Here is a 25,449-nt window from a genome sequence, read left to right on the forward strand (position 1 = left end):
TTGCGCAAATGCTTTACACATGACCTCCGAGATAAGCCTGCTTGTTCGTGCCAAGCTAGCAAGGGGGTGAGCTGGGGTTATCTTTGGCGACTAACTCCCTTTCCCTGACTAGTGTGGTGGTTTCTGCCTGGATAAGGCTCAAGCCCTAGCGAGCCAGAAATCCCATTTCTAACAAGTCTCATCTATCGACTCGATGGACATCCACCAGCCGGTTGGAGTCACGTGTTGGGATTATCAAGAAGAGAGAGTACCCCACTATCACCAGGGATCAGGGTACTAAGACAACCAGTCTGTAGGGAATCCCTGGGTATAACTTTCACACAGAGGAATTATTCCTCTACTACACCTAACGCCACATGACCCACCCCATATTGCTCAATAATAATATGGGGAAAGAGGGAAAAGGAGCAAATTCCACACTAAAATAGAACGTTCACAATCTTTTTAATCAACGAAAAAAGTTTTTGTACAAGAAATTAATACATACATAAATTGGTTAAAATATCAAAGCAAGAAAAAGTTACAATTCATATACTTAAAATCAACAGTTTAGAAACAATTTAATATAAACAGTATACAAGCACAGATTCGTTTATCACAATTCATATATTACAATAAACAATTAAAAAAACATATTAAAAACAGATATATCGAACAACAGTACCAGAAAATAATGCAAGAAAAACCCCCTACACTGTGGCCTCCGGATTTCTGTGCCACTCCAATGTCTAGATCCAATGGTCTTTTGTATATTAGTACATAGTATAGTCAGTAGTACTCTTAATGAATCAGTATCTACCGCTACCTAGACCCTACTTGGATTCTGCATAACAAAAGAACAAAGTGCGTCGACGCGTTTCGGTGCTGTAGACACTTGATGTAGTAGCACCTTCCTCAGGACATGACGTTTCTTTGGGGTCACCGGCTTCAGGGATTGTTATTAACCACCCTCCCTGCATGTGCATATAAAGAGAAGCAAAATATCACTAGTCTGATTTTTGACATAGTTCTAGATCTTACATTGTACATTCAAGCTTGTTTTCACCAAAGAGCTCATTATCTAGTTACTCGTGATATTACACTATGGTACTATGTAGTTGTTCTGGGATCAGCTATTTCATTATACATTCGGCTTATTAATGTCATCATTCTCTTGATATAGTTTCTATGGGTCATTCCCATTCCCGTAACCTAGCATATATTACAGTTCATGCAATTTCTATGGGATCCCTCCGTGTCTCTCTTAGTGTGGAACTACATTGGATATGGAAGGCTTTCAACATGGGACAGTTAATACTATTCCCCTTAAAACCCAGACGGGTCCCCATTAGTGGTTGCTTACCCCGTGGTACTTGATTAAACCTCTGGGGAGTTCTCTTCAGAAGTACAATAATTCGTGCCTTCTGTAGTTAAACTGGATCTGTTTCCTCCTAATTATGAAATACACAAAGCTGTCATAGATCTCATCACCCATGGTGAGATGAACCTATGGGGATAAAAAAGTAGCCGGTTAGTATTACAAAATATTCTCCGTTAAGAATAATTCTGTTAAGATTAAAACTATAAGCACCAAAAGGATCTATGAGATATATGATCAAAAAACCTTTAGAAAAACCGGGGCAGACAAAGAAGATAATAAGGATTTAGAAAGTCATAATGAATTACCCTTTGAATGAAAGTAGAGTAAATCCCGCATCATGTCTATCCCAACAGAATAAATCAAGCTGCCCAAAGAAACAGCGTGGATAGATGCCCGTCTATGAATAATTTTTAACAAGTTTTAAGGTAAGACAACTTGCATGTCAAGACTAGATAAACCAGAATAGACCCAGAAGTGAGTACAATAAAATAGCTAAACATCCTTCATTTCCCAACAGTGACATATACGGTCAGAACGGAATATCGAAATAGTGTAAACAAGGGAGAGCTCCTCACAGCAATAAGAAGGTAACATAGACCCCTTTTTTTCCAGCAACATCCAGTTCTCACCATGGGTGATGAGATCTATGACAGCTTTGTGTATTTCATAATTAGGAGGAAACAGATCCGGTTTAACTACAGAAGGCACGAATTATTGTACTTCTGAAGAGAACTCCCCAGAGGTTTAATCAAGTACCACGGGGTAAGCAACCACTAATGGGGACCCATCTGGGTTTTAAGGGGAATAGTATTAACTGTCCCATGTTGAAAGCCATCCATATCCAATGTAGTTCCACACTAAGAGAGACACGGAGGGATCCCATAGAAATTGCATGAACTGTAATATATGCTAGGTTACGGGAATGGGAATGAACCATAGAAACTATATCAAGAGAATGATGACATGAATAAGCCGAATGTATAATGAAATAGCTGATCCCAGAACAACTACATAGTACCATAGTGTAATATCACGAGTAACTAGATAATGAGCTCTTTGGTGAAAACAAGCTTGAATGTACAATGTAAGATCTAGAACTATGTCAAAAATCAGACTAGTGATATTTTGCTTCTCTTTATATGCACATGCAGGGAGGGTGGTTAATAACAATCCCTGAAGCCGGTGACCCCAAAGAAACGGCATGTCCTGAGGAAGGTGCTACTACATCAAGTGTCTACAGCACCGAAACGCGTCGACGCACTTTGTTCTTTTGTTATGCAGAATCCAAGTAGGGTCTAGGTAGCGGTAGATACTGATTCATTAAGAGTACTACTGACTATACTATGTACTAATATACAAAAGACCATTGGATCTAGACATTGGAGTGGCACAGAAATCCGGAGGCCACAGTGTAGGGGGTTTTTCTTGCATTATTTTCTGGTACTGTTGTTCGATATATCTGTTTTTAATATGTTTTTTTAATTGTTTATTGTAATATATGAATTGTGATAAACGAATCTGTGCTTGTATACTGTTTATATTAAATTGTTTCTAAACTGTTGATTTTAAGTATATGAATTGAAACTTTTTCTTGCTTTGATATTTTAACCAATTTATGTATGTATTAATTTCTTGTACAAAAACTTTTTTCGTTGATTAAAAAGATTGTGAACGTTCTATTTTAGTGTGGAATTTGCTCCTTTTCCCTCTTTCCCCATATTATTATTGAGCAATATGGGGTGGGTAATGTGGCGTTAGGTGTAGTAGAGGAATAATTCCTCTGTGTGAAAGTTATGCCCAGGGATTCCCTACAGACTGGTTGTCACGTGTTGGGAGCCTTCACGAAATATTCAGTGATGACAAAATAGTCGTATTTCTTCCTGGAGCAGTGCACTTCCGTCTGACAGCTTCTTAGACGAGTTAAAGCAAACGTAAGACATTAAGTCCGATACCATGGTAAGGTAGAAAAAGACAAAAAGCACACACTTCTTGGCAGCAGGGATGTCAAAGGTATATCACTGGCTGTGATAAAATCTCTATTATAAAAGCTGCAATGTTCCAACAAATTCTTGAACCATCCCTAGGAATGTGGCAAAGATAACTTAGCAAACAGAAAAGTAAAGATGGGAGTTGGAATGACTGCTGATCCAGTGTGAACAGGAAAGTATTGTCAAGAAGAGTGTGAATGGAGCTGCATTTGTTATATCCTTCCTGAAGTGTTACCTTTATTACATACATCTTGAAGAGTTTCCTTTGTCATATACTGCCTGAAGAGTTACAGTTTTTATACACTTTGTAAAACCCAAGTGACAGCAGCATATCCTGATCATCTCTTTTTCCACAATGTCTTCTTTTTTAAATGAAATCTTGACTGTGCGTCTTCCTAAAGATATACCTCTAGCGAATGTGTGTTCCTTGAATGCCCTTTCTTTACTAAGTTGTCACCTCCTTTTCTGAAGTAAGATGTGGCATGTTCAATAGAACATTCAGTTAAATATATGTGTATGGTGAAATATCTCTTGGGTACTTTAAAACATGGTAAAGAAGTGATGGCTTTTACAAATAGTTAAATATTGTGTATTTACATTCTCTTACATTTCCATGTAGTGATTTTAAATCTCTTTACATCCAACAGGAAATCAGCCTTGAATGCACAAATGATTGTGAATAATGACTTTAATATCGTAAATGTGCAAAAAGTCATCAGAAAAAATTAGCTCCAATATGCAGATAAAGAGCTGCACTGTCAGAGACTGAGGAACCTGAACATAAACTGATAGATCCTGGAAGAAGCAGTCCAGAGCAATTCAGTGGATGTAAGAGTCTGAGCTGTGCACCTCAATCAATCAATCAATCATAGACATTTATAGAGCGCTCTACTTACCCGGAGGGTCTCAAGGCCACAAGACGAAGAAATTACCTCTAGAAAATTAACGCAACAACAATAACTAACCACTGCCTGTATAAACAAGTCTCCAAGCTTTGATCATTCAATCGGTGTGAGGTGGATACAGCATTGCTCTGTTTCCTGTAATGATGGCAGACCACCATTCAGTGTGCTAGGTATATTGTAAACTATTTCTGGCTAAACCACAGGAGCAATAGAAAGGACACAATGGAGTGGAGCCAGACAACTGAAGGGTAAAGGAAAAAGAGGGTCTCTAATGTACAAGACTGTCACAATTTGCATCGACCTGAAGGAAGACGAATATTCACTTGTAAATATGCAAAACCATTCCACAATCTAAAGACATAACCACATACAAAGAAGCTTTACTTGCCACAAGTATAATATGTGTAGTTGGTGAGTCTTGTATTTCATTGTAAAATCTGAAATCAAGCATCCAAACTACCACACACATACAGGGAATGTGAGAATAACACAAGTGATTTATCAACCATGTTAGCTCTTCAGGAAGCAAAGTCATGGAATGCAGACAAATATAAACCCGACCCAGAGACACTAACCAAGAAAGAAAAAATCATACACAAGCAGCAAGAGCTTTAGTTTGTGATCACTACTAAAGAGCCATCAACAAACACACACAGGAGAAGCAACATGCAATTGCAATGAATGTGTGAAGAACTTTAGTCAATTAGCACTCCTAAAAGATCATCAGCGGGCACACATGGGGAAAAAACCATACCATTGCACTGAATGTGTAAAGAGCTTCAGTCATTTATCACAACTCCAAGTTCATCAGCGAACACACACAGGGGAAAAACCATACCAGTGCAATGAATGTGGGAAGTCATTCAGTCAGTTATCAAATCTACAAACACATTTGCGAACACACACTGGGGAAAAACCATACAATTGCAGTGAATGTTTGAAGAAATTCAGTCTCTTATCAAATCTACAAAAACATGTGCGAACACACACTGGGGAAAAACCATACCATTGCAATGAATGTGGAAGTAGTTTTAGTGATTCCTCATCTCTCCGGGCTCATCACCGAACACACACAGGAGTAAAGCCATTCCAATGCAGTGAATGTGTAATGAGATTCAGTCAGTTATCGTGTCTCCAAAAACATCAGCGTACACACACAGGGGAAAAACCATACCATTGCACTGAATGTGTGAAGAGCTTCTGTCGGTTATCATACCTCCAACTACATCAGCGAACACATACTGGGGAAAAACCATACCATTGCAATGAATGTGTCAAGAGCTTCAGTGATTTATCACACCTACAAAGACATCAGCGAACACATACTGGGGAAAAACCTTACCATTGCACTGAATGTGTGAAGAGCTTCAGTCAGTTATCACATCTACGAAGACATCAGCGAACACACACAGTGGAGAAACCAGTGAATGTGTGAAGAACTTCAGTCTTTTATCACATCCAAAAATACACCAGTGATCGCACACAGGGGAGAAACCATTCCATTGCAGCGAATGTGGAAGTAGTTTTAAAGAATCTTCAAAATTAAGGAATCATCAGCGAATACACACTGGAGAAAAGCCATTCAAGTGCAGTTAATTTTTTGAAGTGCTTTAGTCAATTATCAGACCTACAAAGCCATCAACTAACACACACAGGTGAAAAACCCTACCACTGCAGAAAATGTGGAAGTAGTTTTAGTGACCCCTCAACATTAAGAAATCATCAGCAAACACATTTAAGGGAAAAGCCATTCTGGTGCACTGAATGTGCAAAGAACTTTAGTCGATTATCAATTCTACGAAGACATCAGCAAAAACATACAGGGGAGAAACCATAGCATTGCAGTGGATTTGGAAGTAGTTGTGGAAAGGATTTTCAGCTAACTACAGGGATTAGTGATTAAACCTATAAACACAACACACTTGAATAAGTTTAACAAGCACAGACTGGAGAATATTTTTAGCTGGTTTTGGTGTCCAGCCATTTTGTACAACTGGTTCAATGACAGCAGCTAGAGAACAACGTCCAAAGGCACAAGAAGTCAAAGTAGGAAAATGTGACCTGTAACTCTGAGAGTTAATGCTTGCAGTGCACAACGTTTACCTCCGAAGCCCTGACATGGGAAAAATTATGCTCATTTCGATCATCACATGCATATGTAAAAGCACCCACCATAGTGGCACATCCCCAGAGGTGTCCAATATCAAGCTGGACCCTTGGGAAATTTGCTGGCTCACCACTGACTATGTAAATGATTCACAGTGAGATTAATTGTATATGAATATATTTTAGATGTTTCTTATTTACAGAGAATCACCCAACCAACTCCTAATTGGTGAAAGGACAGAATCCGTGGCTGATGGCAAAATTATTGATCAGAGAGAGCTGTTAAAAAGTTTAGTTCTGATTAGGTTTCTGAAAGGTTGAGGGCTAGGTAAAGATTGAATCTTGAGCAGTAAAAAATTCCAGCTCTTAGAGTCCAGAACTATCGACTCTCTGCTTTACATTTCTTGTACCATGGCACTGGAAAATAAATCTGGATTCAGAAGTAAAGGAACACAAAAGATAATACTGCCTTCCACCGAGGTCATTTTAACAAAGTGCTGAGTCCGGGAAGTTCTTCCTGCTGCCGACCATCATCACCACCACCACACAGCCAGTGAGGAACAGCAACGAGACTGCTCTTCAGCACACCCATCCTTATACATAACACACTACAGGGATTTGCTGCAGGGTAAAACTCACTTTACTTTCACGTTAACAGCAACAAGTTCTAACCTGAAAAAATTATATTTAGGAAGAAGTGGTTTGTATGGCCATTAGTGGCATAATCCATTTGAAACCCAATACTTTATAAATCTGTATTAATGATACATAACCAAACATCCAAACACCACCCTTGTATGGACACCCAAGAGCCTTTAAAAACCACACTACAGAGGCGTGTACCAGGATCAAATTCAATTTACTTTAACGTTAACATGAACTAAATTATGATACAGCAAGAACAGTCATGATGCTATGAATTGTGGGGGCGTGGCTTGGACGCCGATCGGGATGGCGGCGTGAGCTCGCAGCTCCGCGCGGAATCCCGCTAATTCTCCTGTTTTCTGCACCCTGGGCGACCCGAGGTCGACGCTCCTGCCCTCTGAAGTGAGAGGGGACAGCTGGGCACAGACGGAGACTCGCTGGGGGATTGCTGGCCCCGAGGAGATTGAGCTGGGTGACGGCCGAGGTGTTGCCGAGAGTGAGAAGAAAATGGCGGCGAGGAGGTCGGGAGGCCCCGGACTTCAGCTTTGGGCCGAGTTGTCGCCGGCTGGCAGGAGGTCCTGCACCCGATAGATCGAGACACTAGGGCCAGCGGTGTCGGATCTGGCGATCGGGGGACAGTGATTCACCCCGCTCAGGCCTTGGGGACTCTCGCTGGCCGCCATCTCTACATCCTTCCTTCCCCCCTCGGGCTTCCGAGGGGGTCGGCTGAACAGTGCTCGCCAAGCTGGTCATTGATCCTGAGGGCATCGGAGGCGGCATTCGACCCTGCTCGGTGCCGGGGAGTTGGCACTGAACTTCGAGTGCAGAAGCTAGACGGGCTCTTGGGCCTGTGGCGCAGTACCCTGAAATGGCGGCGGCGGGAGGGCTGGTGGCCGAGGAGCGCCCTGAGGGGGACCCAGCGACATCGATTCGAATGGGCGAGATTCCCTCGCCGGAGTTGGACCAGGAGCAGCGGCTGAACCGACGTCTGGACGCCATACTCGATGCGATCACCTCGACCAAGGAGGCGCTGCACCAAGACATTGCCCAAGTGGCCACGGGACTGGGGCTATTGCGAGCGGACCACGCGAAGCTGGCGGATAGGGTCAAGGAACATGATCAGCTGTTACTGGACCTGAAGCCATCGGTGGTGACCGCGGAACACAAGATCACGGACATATTGGCCCGCAATAGACGGAACAACGTGCGGGTCGTAGGCCTGCCGGAACGAATTGAGGGGGAGGATGCGGTGGCCTACATGGAGACCTGGTTCCGCACAGTGGTGGCGCCGGAGGGGCTTACTCCTTTCTTCACTCTGGAGCGAGCCCACCGGGTGCCTGCTCGCCCTCCAGGGCTTGGCCGCCCCCCCCGACCGATGGTGGTGCGGCTCCTCCACTATAAGGACCGGGACCTCCTCATCCAGAGGGCTAGAATGGCAGGCCCGTTTGAGGTGGAAAACTGTAAGGTCACGATTTTCCCGGACTACACACAGGCGGTCCAGAAGAACAGGGCATCGTTCCTAGCAGTGAAGAAAGAGCTCCGGGAGGAAGGCATCCAATATTCCTTGCTCTACCCGGCCAAGCTGCGGATCATACTGGATGGAACTACGCACTTTTTCCAGACTCCGGACGAAGTTTGGCAGTGGCTGGAGTCGTATAGAGCGGGGACGGACAGATCACATAAAAGCAGGCGAGATCAGCCTAAGCCACCCCGGATCAGACAATCGCAGCGCATCCGGTCCCGCAACAGGCGCCAGCGGGAGAAACGGGAGGCTCAAATGGCGGGGGAGAAGAGGGATGCGCTCGCAGCGACGTCGGCCATCACGGGGTCGCAACAGAACAGCGAACTAGCAGAAACGGACTCGGGCGGGGAAGGCAGCAGAACGGGAGAAGACCTCTCAGAAGCGGAAAGCTCGAAGGGGCCGGTGGTGACCCCCCAGACGTCTGATGGAATATTTTGCGGCTGAGACTGTATTGGGACTTGATCGAGACTTAATGGTAGGGTGGTATCCTGTTGGTGATGAGTGGGTAGCCGGGAAGGGGGGCTGAGCGCATAGTAAGGGATGAAGGCGCGGGGCGCGGGCTCCGCTAGCTAGGGTCGGCGGTAAATCACCCCTCTTGGGCCCTTAAGGCCTGCTGTGGTGGAGACCACAGGGTAGGAGAGTGGGAAGTTGGTTCAAGGTTTGGATGGGGGCTGCCTTTGGGTTCGTGGGCTCTGTCCTGGGGAGTGGGGTCTGGGGTGTTTTTCAGTTCAGGGTGTGTTCGGGGGGGGGGCAACTGCTTTGGGGGGATTATGAACCTTTGTTATCTGGATCGGACTGTTCGATGTTGGTATGGGGACATTACCTAACTTGAAATGCCTGACGTGGAATGTCCGGGGGCTGCGAACTATGGTTAAACGCCACAAAGTACACGCATACCTGGTGCGCAGGGGGGTTCAGATTGCTATGCTGCAGGAAACTCATCTGACCAAAAAAGAGTGCGATGCATTGCAAAAAAGATGGCGGGGCCAGGTGTTCGGCACCACTTACTCAGCGTATGCCAGGGGGGTGTTGATCTGGGTGAGGGCGGGGATACCATTTCAAGTTCTGAATCAAGTGGTGGACCCTGATGGTCGGTTCGTGGCGGTGGAGGGGAGGTTGTATGGAAGGGACGTGGTTCTCTGCTGTGTGTATGCGCCGAACACTGATCAGGCTCGGTACTTTGATGGCCTCTCTGGGTCCTTGGCTTCTTTCCTAGCGGGCCCGATAGTGTTAGGGGGGGACTTCAATTCGATCACGGATGTGGCCCTGGATAGGTCCCATCCCCCCCTGGTAGACTCCCCGGTGCGCAGGTTGGCCATGCACAGGAAGGATTGGCAGGACAGATGGGGGTTGCAGGATGTTTGGCGGGAGCAGCACAGGGACACCAGGGATTATTCCTTTTACTCTGCTCTTCACGATCTGCATGTCAGGAAAGATTCGGTGCTTTGCGGTGGGTCCCTAGCCCCATTGATTTCCCATACGGAGTACCTGGCTAGGACCATCTCGGATCATAACCCCCTATTGGTACACATTCAGTGGCAGAGGGAGCGCTCAGCGATACCAACATGGCGGCTCCGGCCGGAGACGCTGGAGGACTCAGTATTCAGCGACGCGGTCCAGCAAGGCATTGACCGCTATTTTGGCGAGAATGAGGGCACGGCTACGAGTAGGTCCACTGAATGGGATGCAATGAAAGTGGTGGTGAGAGGGGTGTGTCTGGGTAGGTTTTCGAATGCGCGTACGACTGTGTTGAATGCACTCATGAAAGCGGAAGAGACTTTGAGGGGTTTGGAGCGCCGCAGGCCGGCCAGGCCGGACTTACAGACCCAGTTATTGGAGGCGAAGGAAGCGGTCGCCACCGAGACAGAACGGTTGAGGTGTTACGACTACAGGCAGTATGTCATCAGAGCGCATGCAGAACGCGACAAGGTGGGCACCCTCTTGGCCAGACTTGCTAACCCGGAGCTTAGGGGCTGCCCGATCCTTAGCATTAGCAATGCACGGGGGGAGATGGTGTACTCCCAGGCAGCGGTGTTGGAGTGTTTTCGGGTGTACTATCAGGACTTATATCAGAGTCAGTTGGGAGTGGAGGTCCAGGACATAGCAGAGTATCTAGGGGAGAGGCAGCTTCCGGTCCTAGACGAAGAGGACGCGAAGGAGCTGGGCGGCCCGATCACGCTCACTGAAATACGGGTGGCCATTAAACACATGGCTCGTAATAAAACGCCCGGGGTGGACGGGTTGCCAATTGAATTTTATCAACAGTATGTCGACAGCCTGGCCCCCAGGCTTCTGGTGGTGTACGCGGAAGCTTATGAGGCAGGGGGACTGCCTGGGTCCATGCGTGAGGCCTTGATTGTACCGCTCCTAAAGCCTGGCAGGGACGCGACGGATGTGAGGTCCTATCGCCCGCTATCCATGCTGACGGTAGACTACAAGATCCTGAGCCGAATCCTGGCCACCAGACTGGCCCCACACATGACGGGCCTGGTGCACAGGGATCAGGCTGGTTTTATACCCACGAGGAGCACGGCGCTGAATATTCGCCGCCTGGTGGGAATAATGGACGCCATCTTGGGTGGAGACGGGGCTCCAGCGGTCCTGTCCGTGGACATCGAGAAGGCATTCGATAGCTTAGAATGGACTTTCCTGGATGGAGTGATAGAGAGGTTTGGCATGGGAGAGGGGTTCCGCCGGTGGACGAGGGTTTTATATGCCTCGGCGACGGCGAGGGTGCGCTTGGGCGGTCTGGTGTCTGCGGCATACCCGGTGGGTAGGGGCACGCGACAGGGGTGCTCCCTATCCCCCCTATTGTTTGCTCTGGCGAGGGAGCCTTTGGCGGTCCATGCGAGGTAGGGTGACAGGTACGCGGGGATAGCCAGCGGCGGGCAGCAGCATTATATATCATTGTATGCGGATGACCTGCTCCTGTACCTCGACGACACGGCGCGGGCCCTGGAAGGAGCGATGGACCTACTATCGGAGTTTGGCCGGCTATCGGGCCTTAAGGTCAACTGGGCGAAGACCTGTGTGCTTCCGCTGAGAGCGGGGTCGCCCAACCCTGGTCACGATCTGGGGGTGGTCTGGGAGCCGTCCTGCTTCACCTATCTGGGAGTCCGCATCTATCATGCGACTGCGGATCTATTGGAGGGCAACATTGGTCGGTGCGTCCGGGCACTGAGGGGCAGCATGTCCTTCTGGTCGACCCTCCCGCTGACGGTTCTGGGTAGGATCGCTCTCTTGAAAATGGTGGCGCTCCCCCGCTTCCTGTACTACTTCCGGACGTTGCCTATCTGGATTCCTCAAGGGATCTTTAGAGACCTGAGGACAATGATTATTGGTTTCCTATGGGGGCATGGCCGCCGTAGAGTGGCGCTGAGTACGTTGCTTCGCCCCAAGATTGAAGGTGGTATGGCTGTGCCCGACTTTGAGCTATATTATTTGGCGGCGCAGTTGCAGGTCCTCACGCAGAACGTGGCCAGGGTGTTTAGGGGCCCGGAGGAGGACCGAGACCGGGGGATACAACGCCATGTGCTGTCCTATATTATCATGCAGCAGAGACTTGAGTTACGAGGCCTCACTATGGAGGAACGAACACTCCGGCTGTGCTGGCAGAGGAGCCTTAGGAGAGCGAAGGCGACGCGACCTTATGCACCGGAGGTCCCGATCGGTATGCTGACGGCACTGCCACACGGGGGAGATTGGTCACCATTGCTAGATTGGGAGGAGGCGGGCCTACAGGTAGTGGGTGACCTGTACATCGATGGGGCTCTGGTACCGTTCGAAGTGCTTCGGGAACAGTTCGGGCTGCCTGACGGGGGGTTCCTCCTGCACGCGGCGGTGGTGGCGGCTATCCAGAAGCACTGGAAAGGGGGGCTCATGGAACCGACCACGACCATGGCGTGCCAGTATGTGGTAATGGCGGCGGGCACGTTCAAGGCTGTAACATGCCTCCATAACAGGATGCTGAACGAGGAACTGGAACCGCTCCGGGGGCTCAAGGCTAAATGGGAAGAGAGTGTGGGCCGGCCCATCCCAGACACGGTGTGGGGCCACATCTTGCGGCCCACGTGGAAAGGCACGAGAAATGCGCGCTTCCAGCAAGTGCATTTCTATGTGCTCCATAGGGCCTACTTAACCCCCGAAAAAATACAGCGGTACTTCCAGGTGCCGGACGCCCGGTGCCCGCGGTGTTCGTCTCCAGGAGCGGACATGGATCATTTGTTCTGGAGGTGCTCGCACTTGGAGGCCTACTGGGCGGAGGTGGGGGACCTCCTAAACGATGTAACTGACAGGGAGGTAGATTTCGACATGGCGGCATGCTTGTTGCTCTGGTTCCCGCATACCAAACACACCAAGGTGACGAGCAAATTTATTGATCTGGGTCTGATACTGGCGCAAAGAGAAATATCGTGGCATTGGAAGTCCAGGGGTGGGCCGTCACTGCGTAGATGGAAGAATGAATTGCTGCGGTGGTCTGAATGCGATAGTGTGCTCCGGATGAAGCAGGCTGTTAAGATTGGAAATGAGAAGGCTTTGGATGCAGCGCGTGCGTGGGAGTTGGTGGTGCAGGCTTTGCGTGATTCTTTGGTGGAGGATGAGGACTGAGGGACTTAGGCCAGCGGACACTGCGGGGCAAACACAAACAGAATGGTAACTTACACTGTGGTGGACCCAACCAACGCGTCGGGACGAGGCATACACCTTTAGCAGTTGCCAGGGGGGGGGATATAGAGGGGGCAGTTTAGTGGGAGTTTGGGGTGGGTCGGATGCCAAGTAGCTGGTCGTCTGCTAGGGCGCCTTGAGATCGGTAGGACGGTGGGGTACTATGCGGATCGAGAGATGGCTGGGGGGAGCGGCCAGGCAGGATAGGCCCTACAGTGCTCGGGGCAGGTCCCGACATGGACAGTACCACTGATTACACAACTGGAATGGCTGGCGGAAGCAATGTTGAGGGTGGGGGGGTAAAAGCAGATACGTAAAACGACATGTCAACCATGGTCCCTATGGGACGAGCACCGTGAGGTTCTCCTACTAAGTGGAGTATTATGCCGCCTGGCCTCCGGGATGCGGGCTGAATGGCTGTGTACGATATCTGTTTTACTATTGACCGGGGGGGATGTCGCGAGTGGACTGGTTGACTATTTGTATCCTGTGGTTTCTAATTCTGCAATAAAAAAAAATAAAAAATAAAATGATGCTATGAATTGTACACAATGATGACTAGATTTTACATATTACTAACAAATGTATGTTTTTTGATATGTCATAAAAAAATGTATGTGAATTCATGGTATTTGACTGCTGATTGTATGGAAGGAGATGTTAAATGTGATTTCTTCCCTAAACTATAAAGATAATTTGTGATGTCAGATGTCAGCAAGGAGCCTAGTACATTTGGCAATAGAGGGGTCAAATCTCGATAACATGACTGCTTTCAGCAGGGAGTCTGTCGCAGTTGGTATCAGAGGGGACTATTCTCCCCAGTGTGCCTTCTCTCAGAGTGGGAGGCGGTTCTTTGCTTGAGACGGTACCACCTCTGCATCTGTGTTAATGAAGAGAGAAGTGCTACCTGTAATACTGAGATCTGGGCTTTACTCCTGTGTTGGGAATTTAAGTCAGTGGTTTTTACCCAATAAATACCGGATTTATTTTGGAAAACGAAAAATATGCGTGTATTGTGGCTCTCCTCTTGTTAATAATCCATAAAAATGCTACAGAATGCTGAGTACTTTAAAAAAAATAATTTTTTATTGCCATTATAGTTTACAATGACAAATAGCGAAAGGATACATTCAGTTGGACTGCATATTTCGTCTCTTATATCATAGATAGCTCTATCTATAAATGAGTTTTGTCGATAGACATTTTGTGAACATTGGTATCTGGGCTAAGTGGTTGCCATGTAAAAAACGGATATAGAAACAGGTGTGGTGTCAGGGCGTTATGTGTCTCACTAATCGATACATCTGTGTTCTGTTGGAGATGTGGGGGAGATTGAAGTTGGTCTGGTTCCAACATCTGGCCGTCCAGTGTGACGTGGTGTGTAGTGCTATTGACAGTCAGCATTATGATTGTGCTACCAGGGGAGATCCGGTGGGTGCATTTGTGGTCTGAACTTGTGATTGTGGGTCCGTCTGTGTGTGCCGCCACCCGGATCCTCACCGGGTGATGATTGCTTGAAGGGGTATAGTAATAGGGCCCACTGCAGCCCATTTCTGTATTGCTCCCACTCATGCCGAGAGCGGGGGACCTGTGGGGGATCGCCAATGCATGGCTACACTCTGCTTAGCTAGTAAAACGGCTAGTGAAATAAATCGAAGATACACTTTGTATTGTTTCAGGTTCCGGAAAATACCTAGCGCGCTGCTTCCCTGGTGTTCAAGTATGTAAGCCCTGTGAGGTCTCTAAGGGAGTCATGAATGTTTTGCCAATAGGATCGAATTGTGGGGCAACTCCAGAACATATGAGGAAAATCTGCTTCCTGTGATTGCCATCTAGGGCAAAGGAACTGTGTGTCTGGATAATATTTTTGAAAGCATGCCGGCGTCAGATACCCTCTATAGAGGATGTAGAATTGTATATTTTTAAAGCGTGCATTTCTAGACACCTTCTTGGGGTATTCCAGAGCCCTCTCCCATTCTTTCTCATGTAGTGGACGTCCACTTTCTTACTCCCAAGTGGTTCGCAAGGTCACTAAGGGTTTGTTTGTGAGTTCTCGTATGGCTTTATAGAGCCATGTGGTTAAGTGTCGGCCCACTCCCATATGTAAGACTGTGTGGATGACCGGGTGTGTGTTTGGTTCTCCTGTCGCGAGGTCATGCTACGGTCGGTAACTCTCGAGGAGTTGGCGGTGAAGTAGGAACTGGCCAGGGGTAGGCCGTAGTCGTCCATAAGGCGTTGGAACGGTCTGAACTAGGCCTGGACGGTAAATTCCGTTCCGTTCGCGGAATTTGGTTAATTTTGCATTTCGCGGAGAATGCGAAATTGCCAGAAAATTGTGCGTTCCGTGACTTCGCAAAATTTTTTGCTTGTTGGCGTTCTCAAATGTGTGGTCGTGAGATATTTCTCCCCGAGCACGCAAACAGAGATTGCGAACAGTAAAAAAGCATCGCGAACAAGCAATTCTGCATGTTCGCGGAGATTTTTTACCGTTTTGCGGAGATTTGCGTAACGCGATTACACAAATTCCGCCCACCCCTAGTCTGAACTGTACGTCCTCGAATAGGGACTGCATCTCAGTAATGCCACAGTCCGTCCATGTGGTAAGCATGGTAGTTGTGTAATAGCTTTCGTGTTTGGACCACCCGACCAACGGGAACAAAGTGGCGTATGGGGGTGTCCCCGGTGACATGCTGTGTACTCTTTGCATACATTTGCGTGCCACTGCTACTTGTAAGGGGTACGTACGTCTTGGTTTAGTGCCAGGTGGTAATAGGGGGTGGTGTTCCGGAATGAGCACCCGATCAGTCATGGTGTGCATCTCGTCTGTGTGCCTGCCTGCCGTCCAGTAGGATAACCACTGTAGTTGTGCCGCTAGGAAGTAGGATTCAAAGGATGGAGCACCCAGTCCTCCCCGTGTGATGGGAAATTGTAGTTTCTTCAGTGCTATTCTATGTCTGTTAGATCTCCAGATTAGCGCACTGAGAAGCTAGTCTAAGTCACGAAAGGAGATTCTGGGTGGGATTACTGGTAAGTTCGTGAAGTGGTATAGCAACCGCAGATCCATTATTTTAGCTAAAGCCACCCGGCCGATCAGGGCTAATGGGAGGCTCCTCCAGAATCAGAGTGACGATCTGATGCTGGCTAGTGCCTACTGTGATTACCCTCAAATATGTCGGTCAGGGAATGGTAGACACGGTTCCCGCGGTAGCGGGGGGCTTCTGCTCTCCAGGCGACCTTCTCGTTGCCTAACCATCTTCTGCAAATTCTGTTAGTGTTACACAAATGGGTGTTAGATCTTCGGTGATGTCTTGTATGAATAGTAAAAGTTCATCGGCATACATGGAGACGCTATGTATGGTGTCTTCTATGAGAATGCCCCAGTGTTTTCCTTCTTGTCGCAACCGTATAGCTAGGGGTTCGACTGCGAGGGCAATGGGTAGAGGCAATAGTGAGCAGCCTTGCCTCGTGCCTCTCTGTACTGCAAACTCCAGCGAGATGTACCACCCTATTCGGACACGCGAGGTGAGTTTGGTGTATAAGAGTTGTGTGAACGCTAAGAGGATGGGACCGAGTCCTGCTCGTTGCAGGACTGAGAAGAAGTACTGCCAAGTGAGGGTATCAAAGGCCTTCTTGAGGTCTAGGATAAGACAGGCTGACCAGGGATGTGTGTCTCTCACCTGGTCTTGGACATGGAATATTTGGCATATATTCTGGGACGTGTTTCTACCAGGGACGAAACCACATTGATCTGATTGGACCAGGGGTCGTATAATTGGTGTGTATCTGTCAGCTAATATCTTCCCAAGGAGTTTACAGTCGGTGGAGAGTAGTGTGATGGGGCGATAGGAGACCATCTGTTTCGGGTCGCAATTTGGCTTTAGGAAGGTCATGATTATAGATTCCCGGTGGGATCTCGGCAACTCTCCCTGTTCTAGTGCGGTCACAAACATTGCTACTAGTCGAGGGACCCTTAGGGGGGGATTGCTTGCGTAATACTCCAGGGGGAGCCCGTCTAACCCTGGTGCCTTGTTGCGAGCTAGGGCATGCAGGGCTTTTTGTGTTGTTGGTGGATTATATCTCAGTATCTAGTGCCTTCCTATCTGCCTTCGGGGATCGTCAAGGAAACAATCTAGTTTGGCCTGTTTGGTTGAAGGAGCTGTGCTACTGAAACCTCTGCATTGTAGCGGTGAAACGCTAGGAGGATCTCGTCCTGGGATTGTACTAGATTACTGTGGGGGGTCAATTACTTCCGTTATGGGTTTCACGTCTGTGTCCTGTTTGGCTAACCATGCCAGTAGTGTGCTTGTTTTATCCCTTTCTTTATGCATCTGGGTTGCATACGACCTAAAATTGTACTGGCGGAGATCAGCACAGGCAGCTTGGTATTCTGTTTTGGCTTTGGCCACTAGTGTCACCAACAGAATGCTGAGTATTTGAAAGCATTCTGCCATACGACGGATTTAAATATGCATTTGTCAAGTATAAAATTGACTTACATTTTTATTTTAAGGTTCTTATACAGTGCTTCTTTATCTAATAATGCCTGATGGGTTTTCTCCGAGAGCCATTTCTCCTTCGGAAGAAGTTTTTCATTGACAAACCCAATGTAATCTCCAATGGAAATATGACAGTCTCTCCAACTCTAAACAGGGCTGGTGGGTAGACCGTTGGTTTGGCTGGTATAACACAGTGTTGCATTTTTGATAGAGTGCTCTTTCTGCCACACCCTGAATCCCGCTCGTTTTTCTTTAGTGATTTTTCAATTTTGAGTTACATTTGAAGACTGTCCTTTACGTTTATAAATTGGCAGGTGGTCCACGATCTGCCGGAGTAACAACTTCCACTACCCTGTTGGACTACTGTCCACCGTATTTAGCGACCTCCACCAACCTGGCTATCCCTGTGACTTCTGACAAACAACAGGAGCTCCTCTAAAAGCACCTAAAGTTTGCTGAGTGGCTGCCATGTTTCACATGGGTGCCCAGAAGACTTTTTTGTTTTACTCCTAAAGTGAGAGTTTGCTTTTAGTAAAACCAATAAATAATGTACTTGATACACTGAGAGCTTTCTACAAAGGAGTCTGGGTCATTTGTTCCTAGTATTTTTCTGTTTGAGACAGCCAGTCTTTTCATAGTGTTCCTGAAGAGAAACAAGTAGGTCAGAATGCCTACCATAAGTAGGGCAGACGGTCTGATGTACGTACACCAACGGCCCCAGGTATGTCGGTCTTTGTTGTGAAGTTTCCTGAGGTTCTGACCTCAGTTCAAACAGAGGGGAACTATGATAGATTCTTCTTAACAACCTCAAACACTCTCCAATTTATTTTTATAATCGGTTTAATACTATTTGCTAAGGGATTACACATGAGAACCACGGCCATGCGTTCTTCTCTTACTCATGCATTGGCGATCAGGAGGCTGTCTGTATGATTCTTGGCCTCTTCTTCGTCTGCTTCAGTCCTTCTGTGATAACCTCTTTCACCAATTTATCCTTCAAGGATTCCAGTTGTTTTTTAAAGAGCCTTATTCGAACAGTTTCTCCTAATTTGTAAAACTGTTGAAAGTGGAGATTCTTCCTTAGAGACCTTGTTTGGAGGTTTGCAACATTGTGTCAGGTGTTGTGTGAACACGCAATCACACAAAGGGGCTAGAGGAGATTTCAGGACCCGCGTGGGCCAACTCCCTACTAATTATTCATATTACAAAAAAGGCCACGGGTCCGAAATCAACAGGAGGTCATACAAATTACTGGGTGTACTATGCCACTAAGAGGTGGATTTCCCTTTTAAGGACGTGTTAGATTTGGGGGTATCTAGTTGGCACAGGTAGGTACTTGTGACACATAGGGACCCTCTCCTCTAGTCAGGGTAAGGGGAATACACTCCTAAAATAACACCTGCTCTCCCACTAGGTAACGTGGTGCGAGAGGTCAAGGCTTATTTCAGAGGCGTTGTAAGTTAAGCAGTTGTGACCACATACAGTAACCCAGTGACAACACTACAAATGGACACCATACAGGTTTTATATTAAAAATAAGTAGACTTTATATAGAGTTACCACAAGACCATAAATGACAAAAATACACACTATGATTACTTTAAGGGAGATTTAAGCTTAGTTCAGTTCAGTTCTTAGATGCAACAATTTGCGTCAATGTATCTTAGGTTGCATTGCGCTTCCACACAAAGCAATGTCGCAGCTATGGGAAATGCGCCAAAGTTCAGATACAAAGAAATAAAGACGTGAAGATCTTCCACGCTTCTCTGGGATGCAAGAAGTTCTCGGTTCGATGCGTGGACTGCAGCGGCGACATCCTTGTTCCGCGATGCGATGGCAGCAGCTCCAGCGGCGACACTCTTCTCCCACGATGCGTGAAGATTCCGCACGATGCGACAACTACAGCGGCGACATCCAAGATGCGACGGCAGCAGCTCCGACGGCGGCGCGCTTCTCGGGGATGCGAGGTGCTCTTGATCGGTGCATTGTGACAGTTCCAGCAGCGATACCCTCCTTCGGAGTTCTGACGGCAGGCACTGTGATGGCAGGCACAGTGCTGGCGACACGCTCCAACCTTGTTGCGAGATTCTTCTCCTGATGCGGTGCAGTGGGACAACTACAGCGGCGACACACTCCTTCGGAGTTGCGATGGCAGCAGCAGCGACGACGACACGCTTCCTCTTCGTTGCGGCACGCTTCTCTTCGATGTGGTGCAGTGCAACAGTTCCAGCGGCGACACCCTCCTTCGGAGTTGCAACGGCAGGCACAGTGACGGCGACACCCTTCTTCTCGTTGAGTCGCGCTTCCCAGTCCTTCCACACGCAGTTCCTCAGTAGACCCAAAACAGCAGCAGGCACTTCCCAAAGAACTCTGGGGAGATGGGGTTTGAAGTCTGTTGTCCCTGAGACTTCAGCAGGAGGCAAGCTCTTTTCCAAGCGCTAGGAGATCCTTCACAAGTTGAAAGCAAAGTACACAAAGTTCATTTCTCCTTCCTTTGGCAGTAAGGCAACCACTGCACATCAATCCCCCAATGAGCACTTCAGCTTGGGAATAGTCTCTCTTCAGTTTCCTCAGGTTCCTCTCCTCAGTAAAAGTTTCTTCTTGTAGTCCAAAGTGATCTCATTTCATGGGATCAGGGTCCCAATATTTATACCCTAGAATCCTTTGTTCTCTGAGGGGAGAGGGGCCTTTGCCCAGTCGAAACCAGTTCTGAAGCACTCTGTTTACAAGACTTCTCCTTTCCTTTCACAGTGCAGGGCAGGCACATCAGACCCCCCACAGGAGGTGGAGCCAGCATTGTGGAAGGCAAGTACAGCCCTATTCAAGGTTCAGGTGCAACTCCTCCCTCCCATCTAGATGCAGATCTCTCTATTCACCACTGGGTGACTCAGCCAGTCTCTTGGAGTCCCCCAGCCTTGTCACTCACAAAACCAGACAAAGGAACACACAACCTAGCAGAGGCAGGTTTGAATGGTTAGACTGGATTGCAGTAATGAATCAGTGGAGGGCTTCAGAATTGAAAAGCTGAACAACCGCTGCTCTAATGTATTGTGTCTTTCAATCAATCAATCAATCAACAGAATTTGTATAGCGCGTTACTCACCCGTTAGGGTCTCGAGGGGCTGAGGGGGAGGGGGGGGGGTCGCTACTGCTCGAACAGCCAGGTCTTGAGTTGTTTCCTGACGGAGAGATGGTCCAGGGTCAGCTGCAGGTGGGTGGGGAGGGAGTTCCATGTCTTGGCTGCCAGGTAGGAGAAGGATCGTCCTCCGACGGTGGATTTGCGGATTCTTGGGATGGAAGCGAGGGCGAGGCTGGCGGAACGGAGCTGGCGGGTGGGTGTGTTGAATGTGAGTCGGCTGTTGAGGTACTTTGGGCCCGTTTCATGGAGAGCCTTGTGTGCGTGGGTGAGGAGTCTGAACGTGATCCTCTTGTTGACGGGGAGCCAGTGCAGGTCTTTCAGGTGGGCAGAGATGTGGTTGTGACGGGGATGTCCAGGATGAGTCGCGCTGAGGCGTTCTGAATGCGCTGGAATCTTTTCTGGAGTTTGGCTGTGGTTCCAGCATAGAGGGTGTTCCCGTAGTCCAGACGGCTGGTGACAAAGGCCTGGGTGACCGTCTTCCTGGTTTCGGTGGGGATGCATCGGAAGATCTTTCGGAGCATGCGCAGGGTGTTGAAGCAGGATGACGAGACGGCATTGACTTGCTTGGTCATCGTGAAGGAGGAGTCCAGGATGAAGCCCAGGTTCCGTGCGTGGTTCGTTGGCTTGGGTGCGGTGCCCAGGGCAGGGGGCCTCCAGGAGTCGTCCGAGGCTGAGGGAGATAGTCCGAGGATGAGGACTTCCGTCTTGTCTGAGTTCAGTTTCAGACGGCTGATCTTCATCCATTCCGTGACGTCTTTCATTCCTTCCTGGAGGTTGGCTTTGGCGGAGGCGGGGTCGTTGGTGAGGGAGAGGATCTGCTGGGTGTCATCGGCGTAGGAGATGATGTTGAGGTTGTTTTGGCGTGCGATGGCTGCGAGAGGGCTCATGTAGACGTTGAAGAGGGTGGGGCTGAGTGAGGATCCTTGCGGAACGCCGCAGAAAATATGTTGAAATTAATCAGGAAGCATTTGTAGAAAATGTGTAGGTTTAATGTCCAGCACAGCATCAGCAAGTACACAGATCAAAATCCAAAGTACAACTGACTCATAACACTAAACCTTCTAGAATACAGGTGAGGTTGGAATCAAAACATAACATGCAGGGAAAACATCAGAAGAACAGGGTGATGTCATACAAGCATAATAAATAATTAATAGGAAGAGGAAAGATAGGATGTAACACATCCCCCTTTTCCATAACAAAGATACACTAAACATAGTCTCTATATTTCAAAGGCCTATTTGTGACCCGCACATCACGTTTGATCCTTGAGGCGATGGTGTCTTGATTACTCTGCCCTGAAATATCAGAACACGGTAAATTCTTAGCACAGGCACCATGAGCAGCACGGTTACATTTTGCAATTCTTTTAGTGTTCCATAACTTACCATCCTGAGTAATAACAGAATTAGAGAACACTTTTTTAACTTGTATAGGTCTACCAAACTTAGAGGAACCTTTAGTCATTAAACCAGGTTTTTTAATTCGCACCCAATCCCCTACAACAAAATCATGCATTTTGACATTCCATTTTTTGTTGTACCAACACATGGTCTTGTTCTGTTTCTCTTCAACTCTTTTAGCCGTATCATGTACACATTCCCTAGTTGATAATTTATCTTGACATTTATCCATAAGCCACCATGGACAAATTTTTGAAGCTGGATCTCTACCCTTCAATAATTTGAAAGGACTAATTCCAGTCGTGGAATGAGGCGTAATTCGATAAACCCACAACCTCTCTCTCAACTCACTCAACCATTCTTCCCGTGTATTAATGACCTCAGCAATGTAAGATTTCAACACCCTATTGAACCTTTCTACTTGACCGTTTTCATGCGGTTCATACAAAGATGTACATTTGTGCACTATACCATGTCCTTTCAAAAAGTTTTCCATCTCTAATGATTTCAACTGGACACCATTGTCCGTTACAAGAATAGAAGGGCAGCCCTCTCGAGCAAAAATCTCCTTGAAAAACAAAATAACAGCATTAGTGGTGGCAGAGGGAACAAACTTCACCTCTGGCCACTTTGAATGGAAATCAATTAACACCAATGCAAAACGTGAATTCTCTGGTAAGTTCTTGAAAGGTCCCGCAATGTCGAAAGCTAATTTTTTCCAAGGCACCTCTGGCCATTTTGTCACCTTTAAAGGTGGAACATTAGTTCTGAGCATCTTTTCACTTGATATACACTCGGTACATTCCCTTACTGTTCTGTCAATGTACGCATCCATTCCTGGCCACCAAAAAAAGGTCCTAATCAATCTCTTCATGGACGATATACCTGGGTGTGTCTTGTGAGCCAATTTGAGAATCATGTCATGTATACCCTGCGGTGGAACACATTTTCCAGATTTAAACAAAAAATCATTCTCCATTTCTAACTCATCTGCAACCTTAGCAAAAGGCAATAACTCCTCCATAATCACATTTTTCTTGGGCCAACCCTCCATCACAAATTTTTTGAGGGTGCTCCACTTATCATCTTCACTAATGCAATTATTCCACTTCTCCTCAGTAATCTCTTGAAACTGATCACCCAATACATCAGTAATAGATACAGAAAAATCAACCTCTCTAATGACATCAACGTCATCTTGTTTACATGGAAGTCGAGAAAGAAAATCCGCTGTAACATTTTTTTTACCTGGGACATATTCCGTACTGAAATTATACTCCTGTAACTTGGATGACAATCTTGCAATTCTGGCAGTCGAATTCCATCCACCGCCAGTAGATAGGATATTAACTAACGGCTTATGATCCGTTCGCAGAACAAATCTACAGCCCCAGACATACAAACGAAAATGTTCGACAGCCCACACACATGCAAGAAGCTCCCTCTCGATCACTGCATACCTCCTTTCACAGTCATTGAGTGTGCGAGAAGCAAAAGCTACGTTCCACTCCTCTTTTCCTTCTCTCTGTGACAGAACACCCCCTAGGCCATATAGACTCGCATCTACAGTTATAACACATTCTTTCTTCATCCTGAAAGGTTTCAACGTGGGGGCATTGACAATATCCTTTTTTATTAACTCAAAAGCCTCCTGTTGTTCCTTAGACCAGACATACGTCACATTCTGTCTCAACAAACTTCGCAGAGGTTCCATTTTGGTAGCAAAACCTTGCACAAATTTGCTATAGTATTCACACATTCCTGTGAAAGACAGTAATTGATCTCTATTAACAGGTGATGGTGCTTTGAGTATCGCATCAACATTATTTTTCTTGGGAATAATACCATCTCCAGATAAGGTATGTCCTAGATATTCAACTGAACGTTGGAACAGTTTACATTTGTGGGCTTTTAAGGTAAGACCATGCTCTTCTAACCTTTTGCAAACTTCATAGAGATGTCCTACATGGTCATTTTCATTCCTTGAAAAAATCAGAATATCGTCCTGAAAGCATTTAACATACTCATCTAAATCTCTGAAAATCAAAAACATGACTCTTTGAAAAACTGACGCGGCTGACGCCAGGCCAAAAGGCATTCTAGTGTATTGATATAAACCAAACGGTGTAATAAATGCTGTCAGTTTCTTAGATTCCTCTTAAGTTCAATCTGATGGTACGCTGAACGCAAATCTAACGTTGAGAATATTTTTGCACCTTCAAACATTGATACTACTTCGTTGATATTGGGTAAAGGGTGACAGTCTATGACAATATTAGCATTTAGCGCCCTAAGGTCTACACACACTCTTAATTTTTGATCAGACTTGCGGACTAAAACTATGGGGGAAACCCACTCCGCTGACTCAATAGTTTCAATTATTCCCTCATCTGACAATTCTTTTAACAGGTCTTTAAGTTCTTGTCTCACACTAATAGGTACACCCCTTATTTTTTGTTTCACTGGTATGGCATTGTCTTTCAAAACAATCTTGTGTGAGAAACTCTTTAACTTCCCCAATTTGTCACAAAAAACATTTTTAAAAGAGTTGACAAGTTTTTGTTCTTCACCATCAATCTTAAAATTATCTTCTACTGTGGCTACTTGGTTATAAAGTGCATCATCACATAACATAACTGGTTCCTTAGCTCTGGGATTTAGTATAATACCTAGCTTATATTGGTCACGCCAACCCAGGACATTAACACCTTTTTTTGCAATGTAAAGCTTTATGTCAGCAGATCTGTGTTTAAAGTGTATGGACACCTCAAAATAACCTTCAACTTCAATATGATGTCCTTCAAAACTAACGGCCATAATGTCTGGTTGTTCCAACTTACTAATACAAAGATGATCACTTAACTTTTCAAACAAATACTGTTCTGTCATAATTGTCCATGGCGATCCTGAGTCTACCATTAAGGATAACTTAACTTGACATATGATAAAATCAGCATTAGGTGATTTTTTAATGTGTGCCGGAACAATATCGATTATAGAGACAACAAAACCCTTGTCTATCATGTCTGTTCCCTGTAATGAATCTTGTGAATTGCTATTGTGAGTGGTTTCATTACAAGTGAGAAAAGAAACTGCTCCCTTAGAGGGTGTGGTATTCCGTTTGACATCTTTACAAACACTGGTGAAGTGTCCCATTCTACCACAATTCCTACATTCCTTATTGAGAGCAGGACATCCAGGGAACGAAGCTAAATGTGAT

General features: G+C 46.6%; 2 protein-coding genes across 3 annotated transcripts in view; both read left to right on the forward strand.

The window, feature by feature from the left end:
* The window catches only part of LOC147661247 (uncharacterized), an 80,986-nt gene extending 75,293 nt beyond the window's left edge, over positions 1-5,693 (forward strand). The window contains exons 2-3 of the mRNA XM_086951209.1: positions 3,996-4,840; positions 4,875-5,693. Coding sequence (XP_086807335.1) covers positions 4,761-4,840; positions 4,875-5,688 — 894 coding nt within the window. The 5' untranslated portion in view covers positions 3,996-4,760 and the 3' untranslated portion in view covers positions 5,689-5,693. The remainder of the gene's footprint in view (positions 1-3,995; positions 4,841-4,874) is intronic.
* Positions 1-25,449, forward strand: part of LOC147661246 (uncharacterized) — a 137,463-nt gene that overhangs the window by 75,293 nt on the left and 36,721 nt on the right. The gene's annotated exons all lie outside the window — the stretch shown is intronic.

This window comes from Lissotriton vulgaris, unplaced genomic scaffold (genome assembly GCF_964263255.1).
Source record: "Lissotriton vulgaris unplaced genomic scaffold, aLisVul1.2 SCAFFOLD_372, whole genome shotgun sequence".
Taxonomy (NCBI): Eukaryota; Metazoa; Chordata; class Amphibia; order Caudata; family Salamandridae; genus Lissotriton; species Lissotriton vulgaris.